Here is a 17208-nt window from a genome sequence, read left to right on the forward strand (position 1 = left end):
AATGGGATTTATCCCTGGGATACAAGGATGGTTCCACATACACAAACTTTAATAAATGTAATATATCACATTCACGGACTAGAGAACAAAAACCATGTGATCATCTCATTAGATTCAGAAGAAGCATTTGAAAAATTCAACATCGTTTTATAATAAAAACTCTTGCCAAATTAGGTATACAAGGAATGTACCTCAATAAAATAAAGGTCATATATGAGAAGACCACAGCTACCTTATACTCAATGGTGAAAATTTAAAAGCCTTTCTTCTAATATCTAGAACAAAGATGTCCATTCTTGTCATTACTCTTCAACATAATAATGGAAGTTCTTGTAGAGCAATTAGGTGAGAGAAAGATAAGGCATCCAACTAAAAAAAAAAAAAAAAAGTGAAATTGCCACTGTTTATTGATGCCATAATTTTATATACTTAAAAACCCTACTAAAGACTCCAGCAAAAAACTGTTAGAACTGACAAACGTAGTAAAGTTGAAGCATGCTAAGTCAACACACAAAAATCAACAGCATTTCTGTACATTAGCAACAAACTAGCTGAAAAGCAAATAAAGAGAATAATCCCATTTCAATAGCTACAAAAAACCCCACAAGTACTTAGGAATAAACTTAACCAAGAAAGTAAAAGACCTGTACACCAAAAACTACAAAATATTTATGAAAGAGATTGAAAAAGACACAAATACATGAAAAAATATTCCATGCTCATAGACTGGAAGAATTAATATTGTTAAAATGTCCATACTACCCAAAGACATATCCAGATTCAATGCAATCTCTGCTGAAATTCCAATATCATTTTTCACAGAAATAGAAAAAACAATTATAAAATACATGTGAATCCACAAAAAAATCCAAATAGCCAAGCTAATCATGAGCAAAGGGAACAAAGCTGAAGGCATTACTCTACCTGATTTCAAACTAAAGGTATAGTAATTAAAACAGCATGGTGTTGGCCAAAAAACAAAAAACAGACATATTGACCAATATGTCTGTTTAGAGTATCTCTGTTCTAATAGAATAGAGAGCCCAAAAATAAACTCATGCATGAATAGTCAATTGATTTGTTTTACAAAAGTGGCAAGAATACACAATGAGAAAAATATAGTTTCTTCAATAAATGGTGTTGTGAAAACTGAATACCAATACACAGAACAATAAAATTGGACCTTTATCTCATATCATACGCAAAAGCCAACCAAAAAATTGACATAAATTTTAAGTTTAAGATTGATTTAAGTAAATTAAACAATTAAATAAGACCAGAAACTGTAAAACTACTAGGAAAAAACCATCTTAGTCTGTTGGTATGTTACTATACAGGAATACCCAAGGCTGGGTAATTAAAAAAAAAAAGGTTTACTTGGCTCATCATTCTGCCAGCTGGAAGGTCCAAGGCTGGGCATCTGCCTAGGGGTTCAAGTTGCTTCTACTCATGGCAGAAGGTGAAGGGGAACCAGTGTGTGCAGAGATCACACGGTGAAAGAGGAAGCAAAAGAGAGGGGAGGTGCCAGGCTCTTTTCAACAACCAGCTCTCATGGGAACTAAGGGAGTGAGAACTCAAGGATTAACCAAGCCTTTCAAGCCATTTGTGAGGGATTTGCCCCCGTGACCCAAATACTTCCCATTAGGTCTCACCTCCAATATTGGGGATCAAATTTCAACATGAAGTTTAAAGGATCAAATATCTAAACTACAGCAAAAACACAGGGGAAAAACTACAGAAAATTGGTCTGGGCTATGATATTTTTGGATTTAACCCCTAAAGTGCAGGCAACACAAGCAAAAAATTGATAAATGGGATTACATCAAACTAAATTGCTTCTGTATAGCAAAGGAAATAATTAACAGCATAAAGAGACAAACTTGGGATTATGGATTGAGAGAAAATATTTGCAAACCATACATCTGATAAGGGGTTAATATCCAAAATATATAAGGAACTCAGACTTGAGAGTGGAACAAGATGGAGTAATAGAAGGCTCCACCAAACATCCCCTTCACAAGACACCAATTTAACAACTATCTACACAAGAAAAGCACCTTCCTAAGAACCAAGAATCGGGGGGCACATATAGTACCTGGTTTTAACTTCACATCACTGAAAGAGGCACTGAAGAGGTAGGAAGAACAGTCTTAAATCACGATTGCCACCCCTCTCCCACCCCCCAGCAGTGGCTGCTTGGTGTGGCGAGTGATTCTGTGTGCCAGGGAGAGGGAAAGCATAGCAATTCTGAGGCATTGAACTCAGGGCTGCCCTATTATAGCAGAAAGCAATACCAGACCAAACTCAACTGATGCCTGTCCCCGGAGGGAACATTTAAATAAGCCCTAGCCAGAAGGGAATTATCAATCCCAGCATTAGAAACTTGAGTTTTCACAAGCCTTACTACTGCAGACTAAAGTGCCCTGGGGCTCTAAGTAAACTTAAAAGGCAGCCTAGGCCACAATGACTGCAACTCCCAGGCTAGTCATAATGCTGAACTGGGCCCAAAGCCAGTGGACTAGGGGCACACGTGACCTACTGAGACACCAGCCAGGGTAGCCAAGGGAGTGCTGGCATCACCTCTCCCCTATCCCCAGGCTGGACAGCTCATGCATCCAAAAGATGCCTCTTCCTTCTGCTTGAGAAGAGGAGACGGACAAGTGGAGAGGACTTTGTCTTGCATTCTTGGATACCAGCTCCAGCCACAGCAGGATACGGCAGAATTATGAGGCCCCATTTCCAGGCCCTGGTTCCCAGATGACATTTCTAGGCACACCCCAGGCCAGAAGAGAACCTGCTGCTTTCAAGGGAAGCAGCCAGACCTGGCGGGATTCATCGCCAGCTAACTGAAGAGCCCTCGGGCCCTGAAAAACCAAAAGTGACACCCAATTAGTATGTCATGGGCCTTGGGTAAGACTCTGTGACTTGCTGGCTTCAGGTACAGCCACAGAGAGGTAGAGCACCAGCTGGACTTGGGGTCCATGATTCCAGGATGTGGCTCTTGGATAGCATTTCTCGGCCTGCCCTGGGTCAGAGGGGTACCCACTGCCTTGAAGGGTGAGTCCCAGGCCAGGCAGCATTAACCACAAGCTGACTGAAGAGCCCTTGGGCCTTGGAATATTAGCAATACACTGGCAGTACTCCCTGTGGGCCTGTGGTGGTGGTGGCCATGAGGTGAGGCTCCTCTGCCTTAGAAAAGGGGAAGACAGTATGGGAAGGATTGTGTCTTGTGGTTTGAATGCCAGCTTAGTCACAGTACAATGCAATACTAGGTAGACTTCTAAGGTTTCTTACTCTAGTCCCTGGCTCCTGGATGGCACCTCTGGACCAACCCTGCAGAGAAGAACACGGGTCTGGCTGGCTTTCTCACCTACTGATTGTAGAGCCCCAGAGCCTTGAGGAAATATAGATGGCAGTCAGGAAGTGGTTACAGCAGGCCTTGGGCAAGACCCAGTGCTGTACTGGCTTCAAGTCTTACCCAGCAAAGTCCTAGTTGTGGTGGAGTGTGTCACCAGCTTTATGTGGGTCAGAACAGAAAGAGAGAGACTCTGGGAGAAAGTAAAGGGACTAGAAAAAGAATTTCTGCCTGGTAATCCAGAGAATTCTTCCAGATTTTGTCCAAGACCATCAAGGTGGTAACTCTATGAGTGTGTGAAAGACCCACAGTATTACTAGGCTTGCAGGGCCCCCTACAGCAGATACAGCATACATCACAGCATCCGAGTCCTTTAGAATATCTGGAAAGTCTTTCCAAGGACAAGTACAAACAGGCCCAGGCTGTAAACACTACAATAAATACAATGCCTAGACACAGAAAAACATCTACAAGTGTCAAGACTATCCAGGAATACATGACCTCACCAAATGAATTAAATAAGACATCAGAGATCAATCCTGAAGAAACAGAGATATGTGAGACAGAGAATTCAAAATAGCCATGTGGGCAGCAAGCACCCAGGTACCGAGGCAAGGGATCGAGTGCACAAGCTGTTCCAGTATGATAAAATATATAAAATAAGAATAGTTATACTAGATATAGATCATAGATATGATTATATATGAATATCATTAATCATTAGTGTGCAGCAACTATTCTTTGTTCCAATATTATAATAATCCTTGCTCTACAATCATAACCTAGGAAAAACCAGGCCATACAGATATAGGAGCTGAGGGGACATAGTGAGAAGTGACCAGAAGACGAGTGTGAGCCCTCTGTCACGCCCAGACAGGGCCATTAGAGAGCTCCTTGGTCTAGCGGTAATGCCTGCGTCTGGGAAGACACCCGTTGCCAAGCAGACCATGGTCTAGCGGTAGCGTCAGTGCCAAGGAAAAACACCCGCTACTGAGCAGACCAGGAAAGGGAGTCTCCCTTTCCCCGGGTGGGGAGGGGGGGTTAGAGAAGACTCTACTCCACCACCTCTTGTGGAGGGTCTGACATCAGGCCTTTTAGATAGCAGTAGCAAAATTAGTGAAAGTACTAAAAGTCTCTGACATGCAGAAATAACGATGTAAGTGTCTCCTCTCTCTCTCTCTCTCCCCGCCTCGGCTGCCAAACAGGGAAGGGCCCTCTGTCCAGTGGACATGTGACCCACGTGACCTTACCTATCATTGGAGATGGTTCACTCTCCTTACCCTGCCCCCTTGTCTTGTATCCAATAAATAACAGCGCAGCCTGGCATGTGGGGCCACTACTGGTCTCCACGCCTTGGTGGTAGTGGTCCCCTGGGCCCAGCTGTCTTTTCTTTTATCTCTTTGTCTTGTGTCTTTATTTCTATAATCTCGCATCTCCGCACACGGGGAGAAAAACCCACCGACCCTGTGGGGCTGGTCCCTACATAGCCATGTTGAGGAAATTGAAAGAAATTCAAGATAACATAGAGAAATAATTCAGAATTCTGTCAGATAAATTTAACAAAGAGATGGAAATAATTAAAAAGAATCAAGTAGAAATTCTGGAGCTGAAAAGTGCAACGACATACTGAAGACTGCACCAGAGTCTTTTTACAGCAGAACTGATCAAGCAGAAGAAAGAATTTGTGAGCATGAAGACAGGCTATTTGAAAATACACAGTCAGAGGAGACAAAAGAAAGAAGAATAAAAAACAACGAAGCACACTGGCAGGATCTAGAAAATTGCCTTAAAAGGGCAAATCCAAGAGTTACTGGATCTAGCCTCAAAGAGGAGGTAGAAAAAGAGATACAGGTAGAAAGTTTATTCAGGCCGGGCGCGGTGGCTCAAGCCTGTAATCCCAGCACTTTGGGAGGCGGAGGCGGGTGAATCACCAGGTCAGGAGATCGAGACCCTCCCTGGCTAACACGGTGAAAACCCCGTCTTACTAAAAATACAAAAAAAAAAAAAAAAAAACTAGCCGAAGCCCCCCCGGCAAGGTGGCCCGGGTGCGCTGTAAAACCCAGCTACAACAGAAAAAACTAAGGCGGAGAAATGGTGGAACACGGGAGGCCGGAACGCTTACAGTGAGCCCGAGAGAATCCGCGCCACTGACAACTCCAGCCTGGACACAACAGCGAACTCCTGTCTCAAAAAAAAAAAAAAAAAAAAAAAAGAAAAGAACGTTTATTCAAAGTGATAATAACAGAGAACTTTGCAAACCTAGAGAAAGACATCAATATCCAAGTACAAGGAGGTTATAGAACACCAAGCAGATTTAACTCAAGAAGACTGCCACAAAGCATTTGATAATCAAACTCACAAAGGTCCAGGATAAAGAAAGGATCCTAAAAGCAGTAAGAGAAAAGAAACAAATGGCATACAATGGCGTTCCAATACATCTGGCAGCAGACTTTCCAGTGGAAACCTTACAGGCCAGATCAGAGTGGCATGACATATTTAAAGTGCTGAAAGAAAAGAAAAAAAAAGCTTTTACCCTAGAATAGTACATCTGGTGAAAATATCCTTCAAACATGAAGGAGAAATACAGACTTTTCCAGACAAACAAAAGCTGAGGGATTTAATCAATACAAGACCTGTCCTAGAAGAAACGCTAAAGGGAGTACTTCAATTAGAAAAGGATACTAATGAGCAATAATAAATCATCTGAAGGTACAAAACTCACTGGCAATAGTGAGTACACAGAAAATCACAGAACGTTGTAACACCGTAACTATGGTGTGTAAACTACTCTTGTCTTAAGTAGAAAAACTAAATGATGAGCCAATCAGAAATAAGAACTCGAATAACTTTTCAAGACATATACAAGACAGTACAGTAAGACATAACTAGAAACAACAAGTTTTATAGTGGGAGAATGAAGTTAAGGTATAGAGTTTTTATTAGCTTTCTGTTTGCTGCTTGTTTGTTTCTTTATGCAAACTGTGTGAAGTTGTTATCAGCTTAAAATAATGGATTATAAGATACTATTTGTAAGCCTCATGGTAACTTCAAACTCAAAAATATATAACAGTACACAAAAAATAAAAAGCGGAAAACTGAAAAAATCACCTTCACTAAAAGGAAGACAGAAAGGAGAGAAAGAAGGAAGAGAAGACCACAAAACAAACAGAAAACAAGTGACAAAATGGCAGGAGTAAGTCCTTCCTTATAAGTAATAACATTCACATCAAATGTAAATGGATTAAACTCTACAATCAGAAGGCACAGAGTGGCTGAACGGATAAAAATGAAACTAGACCCCTAAATCACATACAAAAACAAAATTAAAATAGATTAAAGATTTAAATCAAAGACCTCAAACTATGAAACTACTACAAACTACTAGAAGAAACCATTGTGGAAACTCTCCACGCCATTTATCTGGGCAAAAAATTATTGAGCAATACCCCACGAGCACAGGCAATCAAAGCCAAATGAACAAACAGGATCACATCAAGTTAAAAAGCTTCTGCACAACAAAGGACATAATCAACAAAGTGAAGAGACAGCCCACAGAATGGGAGAAAATATTTGCAAACTACCCATTTGAGAAGGCATTAAAAACCAGAATAGATAAGTAACTCAAACAACTCTATAGGAAAGAAATCTAATAATCCAACTAAAAAACAGGCAAAAGATTTGAACAGACATTTCTCAAAAGAAGACATACAAATGGCAAACAGGCATATGAAAATCGTTCCAACCATTGACCATCAGAGAAATGCAAATCAAAACTATCATGAGATATCATCTCACCCCAGCAAAAATGGCTTTCATCCAAAAGTCAGGTAATAACAAATAGTGATGAGGATGTGGAGAAAGGGGAACACTTGTACAATGTCGGTGGGAATGTGAATTAGTACAACCACTATGGAGAATAGTTTTGAGGTTTCTCAAAAAAATAAAAATAGAGCTATTATATGATCCAGCAATGCCACTGCTGGATATATACCCAACAGAAAGAAAATCAGTCTATGGAAGAGATATCTGCACTCCCATGTTTATTGCAACACTGTTCACAATAGCCAAGATATGGAAGCAACCTAAGTGTCCATCAGTAAATAAATGGATGAAGAAAATGTGGTATTTATACACAGTGGAGTACTGTTCAGCCCCAAAAAACAATGCATTCCTGTCATTTGTAACAACATAAATCGAAGTGGAGGTCATTCTGTGAAGTGAAATAAGCAAGATACAGGAAGATAAACATAGCATGTTCTCACTTATTTATAGCATCTAACAAATCAAAACAACTGATCTCATGGACATGGAGAATAGAAAAATGGTTTCCAGAGTCTGGGAAGTGCCGCGAGACATTGGGGGCAGGTGGGGATGGTTACCAAAAACTAGTTAGAATGAATAAGACCTATTATTTGATAGTACAATATGGTGACTGTAGTCAATAATAATTTTGTTGTACATTTTAAAACAAGTTTGTCCAACCCATGGCCCATGGGTCTCATGCAGCCCAGGACAGCTTTGAATGCAACCCAACACAAATTAATAAACTTCCTGAGAAATTAGGAGTTTTTTTGTGATTTTTTTTTCAGCCCATCAGCTATCATCAGTATTAGTGTATTTCATGTGTGGCCCAAGACAATGCTTCTTCCAATGTGGCCCAGGGAAGCCAAAAAATTGGACACCCCTGTTTTAAAATAACTAAAAGAGTAAAATTGGATTGTTTGTAACATAAAAGATAAATGCTTATGGGGAAAGAGACCACATTTTTCATGATGCAATTATTATGCACTGCATATCTATATCAAAACATCTCATGTACCCCATAAATATACACACCTATTATGTATGCACAAAATTAAAATTAAAACAAACAAAACAAAATACATAAGGAACTCAAACAACTGAAAAACAAGAAAAAAAAAGAATTTAAAGGTGGACCTGAATAGACATTTTTCAAAAGACATACAAATGGCCTACAAATATATTTTAAAAGGCTCACACTTCCTAATCACTAGGGAAATAAAAATTAAAACCACAATGAGATATCATCTCACACCTGTCAGAAGGGTATAATCAAAAAGATGAAAGATAACAAGTGTTGGCAAGAATGTGAAGAAAGGGGTTTATTTGTACACTATTGGGAAAGTAAATTAGTATACCCATTATGGAAAATGTGATGAAAGTTCCTCAACAAACTAAAAATAGAATAATACCATATGATCCAGCAATTCCACTTCTAGGTATTTACCCAAAAGATGTCAAATCAGTTTGTCAAAGAGATACCTGCTCCCCCATGTTCATTGCAGCACTCTTTACAATAGCCAAGATACGGACAACCTGAGTCCATCAACAGATGAATGGATAAATAAAGTGTGGTACATATACACAATGGAATATTATTCAGACTTTAAAAAGAAAGAAATTCTGTCATTTGCGACAATGTAGACGGAACTGGAAAACAATATGCTAAGTAAAATAAGCCACGCACAGAAAGACAAATGCTGCATGTCCTAACACATACGGAACCTAAAACAGTCAAGTTCATAGAAGCAGATAATAGAATGGTGGCTACAGAGACCAGAAGTTGGAAGGAATGGGAAGATGATGGTCAAAGAGTACAAAATCTCAATTAGACAGAAAGGGTTTTTAAAAATATTTATTGTACAGCATGGTGATTGTAGTTAACAATAGTGTGCTGTACATTTCAACATTGCTAAGACAGTAAACTTCACATTTTCTCACTACAAAAAATAGGTACTTGAGGTACTTGAGGCCAAAAAATAGGTAGTTGGTGGCTCACACCTGTAATCCTAACATTTTGGGAGGCTGAAGAGGGTGGATGGCTTGAGCCCCAACATGGTGAAATCCTGTCTCTAAAAAAAAATACAAAAAATTAGCCAACTGTGGTGGCATGCACCTGTAGTCCCAGCTACCTGGGAGGTTAAGGTGGGAGAACCACCTGAGCCTGGGAAGTCAAGGCTGCAGTGAACTGTGACTGCACCACTGCACCCCAGCCTGGGTGATAGAGTGAGACCCTGTCTCAAAAACTAAAAAAAGTATTTGACGTGGTGGATATGTTAATTAGTGTGATTTAATTATCCCACATTGTATTCATAAATTCATTTTGTACCCCACAAATACATACAATTATAAACTGTCAACTTAGAATAAAAATGAAATAAATATATATACATCAGAAACTTGAAAGATAATCTATAAAATAAGAAGAAATTAAAAATTGAGGCCAAAGTATTAGAACATAGAGAAATAAAATTACATATACATAATTCAATTTAAAAGAAGGCAAAATAAAGAAGTCTGAACTGTAAATAAATCAGTTCTTAAAATAAAGAATTTCATTTTCTCTACTTTATTTCAATAAAATTGAAGTAACAAATTGAAAATAAAAGGAAAGAAGTCTACTGCAAATACATTTCAAAGCTAAAATGTTAAATAAATGACCAATAAAACAGTCATTTTAAAAGGAAAACATGGGACATGAGAAAACGATAAAATCTAAAAGATTAATGGAAAACATATTTATATTACCATATTCTGGGTGGGAAGACTCAGATTTAAATATGGAAAGTATTTTAAACATTGTGAAAGTAAAAACAGTAGGTGAAAATACAGAAGAATGCTTCTCTAAGAAAATCTTTTTAAGGAAGGTATGAAACACAGAAGTATAAGGAAGTGAACAGACAGGTTTTCTGCATTTCTGGGTGGCAAAAGACAGACCATAAACACTATGTAAAATCCAAAGTAAGAAAAACAGATTTCCACCTTGAGCCAGAAAGTGGGCAGAAAAACATGGCAGTTAAGAGCAAAGTTTCTCAAGTTAGTCTGAGTTTGCTTCGTGCTTTGCCACTTACTGGCTGGCAAGTTACTTAACTCCATGCCTCAGATTTCCTATCTCTAAAATGGGATCACCATATGAGGTCATGGGGCCGTGGAGGATTAAATGAGTGACTACATACATAGCACATGGAACGCTGGCTCTCTGTAAGTACTTAATACATAGTAGCTCTTATTAATGTATAAAGAACTTCTACTAATTAGAAAATAATAGATATCTCAGATGGTCAAAATATATGAACTGCCAGCTCACAGAAGAAACAGAAAATCTACCATTTATGTATATATAGTAGCCTCACCATCAAAGAAGTTCAAACTAAATTGAGGTATTATTTTCTTCTCAAATGAGCCAAAAAAATTTAAAGTAACAACATCTGGTGTTAGTGGGCATATAGGTAAATAAACTACCTCATATACATTCTTTATTTTTCTTTTTTTAGTATAAAATAGAGATGGGGTCTTACTATGTTGCCCAGGCCAGTCTTAAACTCCTGGGCTCAAGTGATCCTCCCTCCTCCACCTCCCAAAGTACTGAGATTGCAGGTATGAGCCACTGTACCTGGCCTCATATATACTCTTGATGAGGGTATAGTTACCATCTTTTAAATGACACGTTATCAGTTTCTATTACAATTTACCCTTTAACATTGAAGTTTCATTTATAAAAATGTATCAGTCAAGTATGTGTGTATACACAAAAGTGTTTCTTACAACAGTGATACAATAGCAACAAAAGCTAAAGCAACTTAATATCCATTAATAGGATTCTTAATGAGAAAGCCTTTTAAAAAAGTACAGCTATCTTTATACCTACTAATTTTAAGTGGATAAAGCAAGTTGCACAACAGTATGTGTACATTTTAAACATACATGCTTACATTAGCATAGGGAAAAGTCTGGAAGGATCTATATCAAATTGTTGACAATAGTTACCCTTTGAGAATCGATGTGGAGGTAGGAGGGGAAGGGAAAATTCAGAGCAACATCTGCTTTTTTCTTTTATGCACTTCTGTAATGTGCAAGTATTCTTTTTTTCAAATAATCATGGTTTATTTTTGTAATTGAAAATAATGCAAACCTGGGACGAAGAAGCTATAATAAGATAAGCTTTTAAAACAAACAATGAAAAGTACTAAAATAAGAATAAAACTATATAAAGTAAAAATATCCACTATACAAACAAAAAGAAGTGAAAACTGCAATAGGGTTTTGGTTGTAGGAAATCCCTTCCCATGGTGAGGTATTGAGTCTTTCTGGGCAGGATAAGGCTACATCTGAAAAATGATGGCAAAGCCAGTGCCTGAGATGGAAGAGTCCAGTCCATGGCTACTGTGATGATTCTGAAGAACAAGAACCTTGGTCTAGGTCCCACTGAGACCTCATTCTGTTCTAGAATTCTTTGGACCTGAATGATGACCTTATAGAGAGCAAAATACCAAGAATTCAGAAGCAGGCTATGTGAGCACTCAAAAGAAGGGAATTAGGGAGCATGGGCAATCCCAAACTCTGAAGTCAATTTTTCAAGAAAATAGGGAATGCTACTTTATATCAGCCTGAGATGCCATTAAGGGCAGTGCTATAGTTTGGATATTTAACTCTCCAAATCTTATGTTGAAATTTGATCCTTAGTGTTGGAGCTGGGGACTAGTAGGAGGTGTTTGGGTCACAGGGATGATCCCGCATGAATGGCATGGTGCTGTCTTTGTAGTAATGAGTGAGTTCTTACTCGATTAGTTCCCAGTTGAGCTGGTCATTATAAAGAGCCTGGCATCTCCCCTGACCTCTCTTTGCTGTCCTCCCTCACCATGGGATCTCTGTACAGGCCAGCTCCCCTTCCCCTTCTCCATGATGGCAACAGCCTCAGGTCCTCACCAGAAGCAGATGCTGGTGCCCCGTTTCTTGTACAGCCTGCGTAACTGCGAGCCAAATAAACCTCTTTTCTTTATAAATCACCCAGCCTCAGGTATTCCTTTATAGCAACACAAATGGACTAAGATAAGTATAGATGGCATCAGGGTGGGTACCTGTGGCTCTGTCCTCCACACTGACTGTTCAGGGCCCCCAGCAGAACTCACCCTGTTCACCCTAGACATCCCTGGGCAATCCCACAGGGCCCAGAACCTCACCGGAAGTGTTGAATTCTCCACACCATGTGAGGTCATCAGCAAGGTAGCCTAGCAGCGTGTCCTCCAGGGTGAACATGTCCTGCTGGACCTGTGTGAACTGATGGGCCAGATCTTTTATTCTGCTCCAAAGAAGAGTCTAAGGAAGAATAAATACAATCTATTACTGAGATCAACTTAGCATGCCAAAACAAAATAAATCCACGGTTTTGTAAATGAAAAAAAAACAGAGCATATCAAAGTAAATCACCCATAGTATGAATAAGAAATGATGATTTCTGAGTGCAGGAGAGTGTAGGGGAGAGAGAGAGAGAGAGAGAGAGAGATAGAGAGAGAGAGAGAGAGAGAGTGTGTGTGTGTGTGTGTGTGTGCGCGTGTGTTCTAGGTCATAATGTAAATGTTTATTTTTATTCTAGGTTGCAGTCAAAAAAGTCTGAAAGTCACTGATCAAAATCTTATAATCAACATGGGATCACATCTGGAGGTGGCATTAGAGTTACAATATTCCTAAGCTTATCTCCAAAAAAACTTTGTCTACATGCTGTTTTCAGGAAGATGTGCTCTTTGATTCTTAAAGAACTATATAACCCCTTCCAAATTCCCTAAATATTCCCTACCCCTACCAAAAAAAAAAATACAATAGATTTTTTGTATTTAAGGGTTCCTCTTAAAGGTACAGAGAGTCAAAGTTCATAATTATATTCTGTTTTATGAATCTATTTTTAAAATTTTTATTTGTATAAGTTCCAGGGTACAGGCGCAGGTTTGTTACATAGGTAAATATGTGCCATGGGTTCGCTGCACCTATTAACCCATCACCTAGGTATTAAGCCCAGTATGCATTAGTTATTTTTCCTAATGTTCTCACTCCCCTCACCCCAACCCCAACAAGCTGCAGTGTGTGTTTTTCCCCTCCCAGTGTCCATGTGTTCTCATTGTTCAGCTCCCACTTATAAGTGAGAACATGCGGTGCTTGCATGTTCGTGTGTTAGTTTGCTGAAGATATGGTTATGGCTCCATCCATGTCCCTACAAAGGACATGATTTTATTCCTTTTTATGGCTGCATAATATTCCATGGTGTATACGTACCACATTTTCTTTATCCAGCCTATTATTGATGGGCATTTGGGTTGATTCCATGTCTTTGCTATTGTGAATGGCATTGCAATGAACATATGCGTGCATGTATCTTTATAATAGAATGATTTCTATTCCTTTGGGTATATACCCAGTAATAGGATTACTGGGTCAAATGGTATTTCTGGTTCTAGATCTTTGAGGAATTGCCACACTGTCTTCCACAATGGTTGAACTAATTTACATTCCCACCAACAATGTAAAAGCTTTTCTATCTCTCCACAATCTCACCAGCATCTGTTGTTTCTTGACTTTTCAATAATGCCATTCTGACTGGCATGATATTGTGGTTTTGATTTGCATTTCTCTAATGACCAGTGATACTGAGCTTTTTTTCATATGTTGTTGGCCACATGAATGTCTTCTTTTGAGCCTGTTCATGTCCTTTGCCTACTTTTTGATGAGCTGTTTTTTTCTTGTAAATTTGTTTAAGTTCTTTGTAAATTCTGGATGTTAGACCTTTGTCAGATGGATAGATTGCAAAACTCATTCTCCCATTCTGTAGGTTTTCTTTTCACTCTGATGATAGTTTATTTTGCTGTGCAGAAGCACTTTAGTTTAACTAGATCCCATTTGTCAATTTTTGCTTTTGTTACAATTGCGTTTGGCAATTTCATAATGAAATCTTTGCCTGTGCCTATGTCCTGAATAGTATTGCGTAGATTTTCTTCTAAGGTTTTTATAGTTTTGGGTTATACATTTAAGTCTCTAATTCATCTTATTTTTTTTATGAGTTGCAAGGAAGGGGTCCACTCTCAATTGTCTGCATATAGCTAAATAGTTCTCAAGCACCAGTTATTAAATAGGGAATCCTTTCCCCATTGCTCGCTTTCATCAGGTTTGTCAAAGATCAGACAGCTGTAGATGTGCAGTTTTATTTCTGAGATTTCTACTCTGTTCTATTGGTCTATATGTTTATTTTTGTACCAGTACCATGCTATTTTGGTGTCTGTAGCCTTGTAGTACAGTTTGATGTTGGGTAGTATAATGCCTCCAGCTTTATTCTTTTTGCTTAGGATCGTCTTGGCTATATGAGCTTTTTTTGGTTCCATATAAATTTTAAAATAGTGTCTTCTAATTCTGTGAAGAATGCCAATTGTAGTTTAAAGGGAATAGCATTGAGTCTACAAATTACTTTGGGTAGTATGGCCATTTTCACAATATTGATGCTTCCTATCCATGAGGATGGAATGCTTTTTCCATTTGTTTGTGTCCTATCTGATTTCCTTGAGCAGTGGATTGTAGTTGTCCATGAAGAGGTCCTTCACTTCCCTTGTTAGCTGTATTCCTAGGTATTTTATTCCCTTTGTGAATGGGAGTTCATTCACGATTTGGCTCTCTGCCTGCGTGTTGTTGGTGTATAGGAATGCTTGTGATTTTTGCACATTGATTTTGTATCCTGAGACTTTGCTGAAGTTGCTTATCAGCTTAAGAAGCTTTGGGGCTGAAAACCGGCACAAGACAAGGATGCCCTCTCTCACCACTCCTATTCAACGTAGTATTGGATGTTCTGACTGGGGCAATCAAGCAAGAGAAAGAAATAAAGTCTATTCAAATAGGAAGAAAGGAAGTAAAATTGTCTTTGTTTGCAGATGACATGTTTTCTAGTTACAGGATCATGAGTTTGCCAGTATTTTATTGAGAATTTTTACATCGATGTTCTTCAGGATATTGGCCTGAAATTTTCTTTTCTTGTTTTATCTCTGCCAGGTTTTGGTATCAGGATGATGCTAGTCGCATAAAACAAGTTAGGGAGGGGTCCTTCCTTTTCAATTTTTTGAAATAGTTTCAGAAGAAAGGGTATTAACTCCTCTTTGTAACTCTGGTAGAATTCAGGTGTAAATCTGTCTGGTTCTCAGCCTTTTTTTTTTCTGGTTGGTATTTATTACTGCCTCAACTGTAGAACTTGTTATTGGTCTATTCAGGGACTCAGCTTCTTCCTGGTTCAGTCTTGGGAGGGTGTATGTATCCAGAAATCTATTCATTTCTTCTAGATTTTCTAGTTTATTTGCATAGAGGTATTTATAGTATTATCTGATGGTTGTTTGTATTTCTGTGGGATCAGTGGTGATATCCCCTTTACCATTTTATTGTATCCATCTGATTCTTCTCTATTTTCTTTTTTATTAGTCTAGCTAGTCATCTATCCATTTTATTATTTTTTTTTCCAAAAAACCACCTCCTGCATTCATTAATTTTTTGAAGGGTTTTTGTGTCTTTATCTCCTTCAGTTCTGCTCTGAACTTGGTTATTTCTTGTCTTCTGCCAGCTTTGGGATTTGTTTCCTCTTGGTTCTCTAGTTCTTTTAGTTGTGACGTTAGGATGTCAATTTGATATCTTCCTAGCTTTTTGATGTGGGCATTTAGTGCTATAAATTTCTCTCTTAACACTGCTTTTATTGCATCCCAGAGATTCTGATACATTGTCTTTTTCCAAAGAACTTGTTAATTTCTGGCTTAATTTTATTATTTACCCAGGAGTCATTCAGGAGCAAACGTTCAATTTTCATTTAATTGGTTTTCAGTGAGTTTCTTAATCTTGAGTTCTAATTTGATTGTGCTGTGGTCTGTGAGACTGTTATGATTTTAGTTCTTCTGCATTTGCTGAGAAGCAATTTACTTCCAATTGTGTAATCAATTTTAGAGTAGATGCCATGTGGCACCAAGAGTAATGTATATTCTGTTGCTTTGTCATGGAGAGTTTGGTAGATTATCTGTCAGGTCCAATTGATCCTGAGCTGAGTTCCGGTCATGAATATCTTTGTTAATTTTCTGTCTTGGTGATCTGTCTAATATTGACAGTGGGGTGTTAAATTCTCCCACTATTATTGTGTGGGTATCTAAGTCTCTTTGTAGGTCTCTAAGAACTTGTTTTATGAATCCCAGTGGTCCTATATTGGGTGCATATATGTTTAAGATAGTTCTCTCTCCTTGTTGAATTCACCCCTTTATCATTATGTAATACCCTTCTTTTTCTTTTTTGATTTTTGTTGGTTTAAAATCTGTTTTGTCATAAATTAGGATTGCAACCCCTGCTTTTTTCCGTTTTCCATTTGCTTGGTAAATATTCCTCCATCCCTTTATTTTGAGTCTATGTGTGTCTTTGCATGTGAGATGGGTCTCTTGTGTACAGCACACCAATTGATCTTGACTATCCAGCTTGCCATTCTATGTCTTTTAATTGGGACATTTAGCCCATTTACACTTAAGGCTACTTTTGTTATGTGTGAATTTGATCCAGTTATCATGATGCTAGCTGGTTATTTTGAAGACTTGCTTATGTAGTTGCTTCATAGTGTCATTGGTCTGTGTACTTCGGTATGTTTCTGTAGTGGCTGATAACGGTTTTTCCTTTCCATATTTAGTGCTTCCTTCAGGAGCTCTTGCAAGGCAGCTCTGGTGGTGATGAATTCCCTTACCTTTTGCTTGTCTGAAAAAGATTTTATTTCTCCTTCATTTATGAAGCTTAGTTTGGCTAGATATGAAATTCAAGGTTGGAAATTATTTTCTTTAAGAATGTTGAATATTGGCCCCCAGTCTCTTCTGGTTTGTAGCGTTTCTGCCGAGAGGTCTGCTGTTTGTCTAATGGGCTTCCCTATATAGGTGACCTGGAGAATCTGATGATTATGTGTCTTGGGGTGATCTTCTCATGGAGTATCTTACTTGGGTCCTCTGGATTTCCTGAATTTGAATGTTGGCCTGTCTTGCTAGGTTGAAGAAGTTCTCCTGAATGATATC

General features: G+C 38.5%; 1 protein-coding gene across 1 annotated transcript in view; it reads right to left on the reverse strand.

The window, feature by feature from the left end:
• The window catches only part of CD38 (CD38 molecule), a 76522-nt gene that overhangs the window by 13749 nt on the left and 45565 nt on the right, over window positions 1-17208 (reverse strand). Inside the window, exon 3 of the mRNA XM_017875343.1 lies at window positions 12337-12472. Within this exon, the coding sequence (XP_017730832.1) occupies window positions 12337-12472 (136 nt within the window). The remainder of the gene's footprint in view (window positions 1-12336; window positions 12473-17208) is intronic.

The sequence above is a fragment of the Rhinopithecus bieti genome, unplaced genomic scaffold (assembly GCF_001698545.2).
Source record: "Rhinopithecus bieti isolate Rb0 unplaced genomic scaffold, ASM169854v2 scaffold_9237, whole genome shotgun sequence".
Classification (NCBI taxonomy): domain Eukaryota; kingdom Metazoa; phylum Chordata; class Mammalia; order Primates; family Cercopithecidae; genus Rhinopithecus; species Rhinopithecus bieti.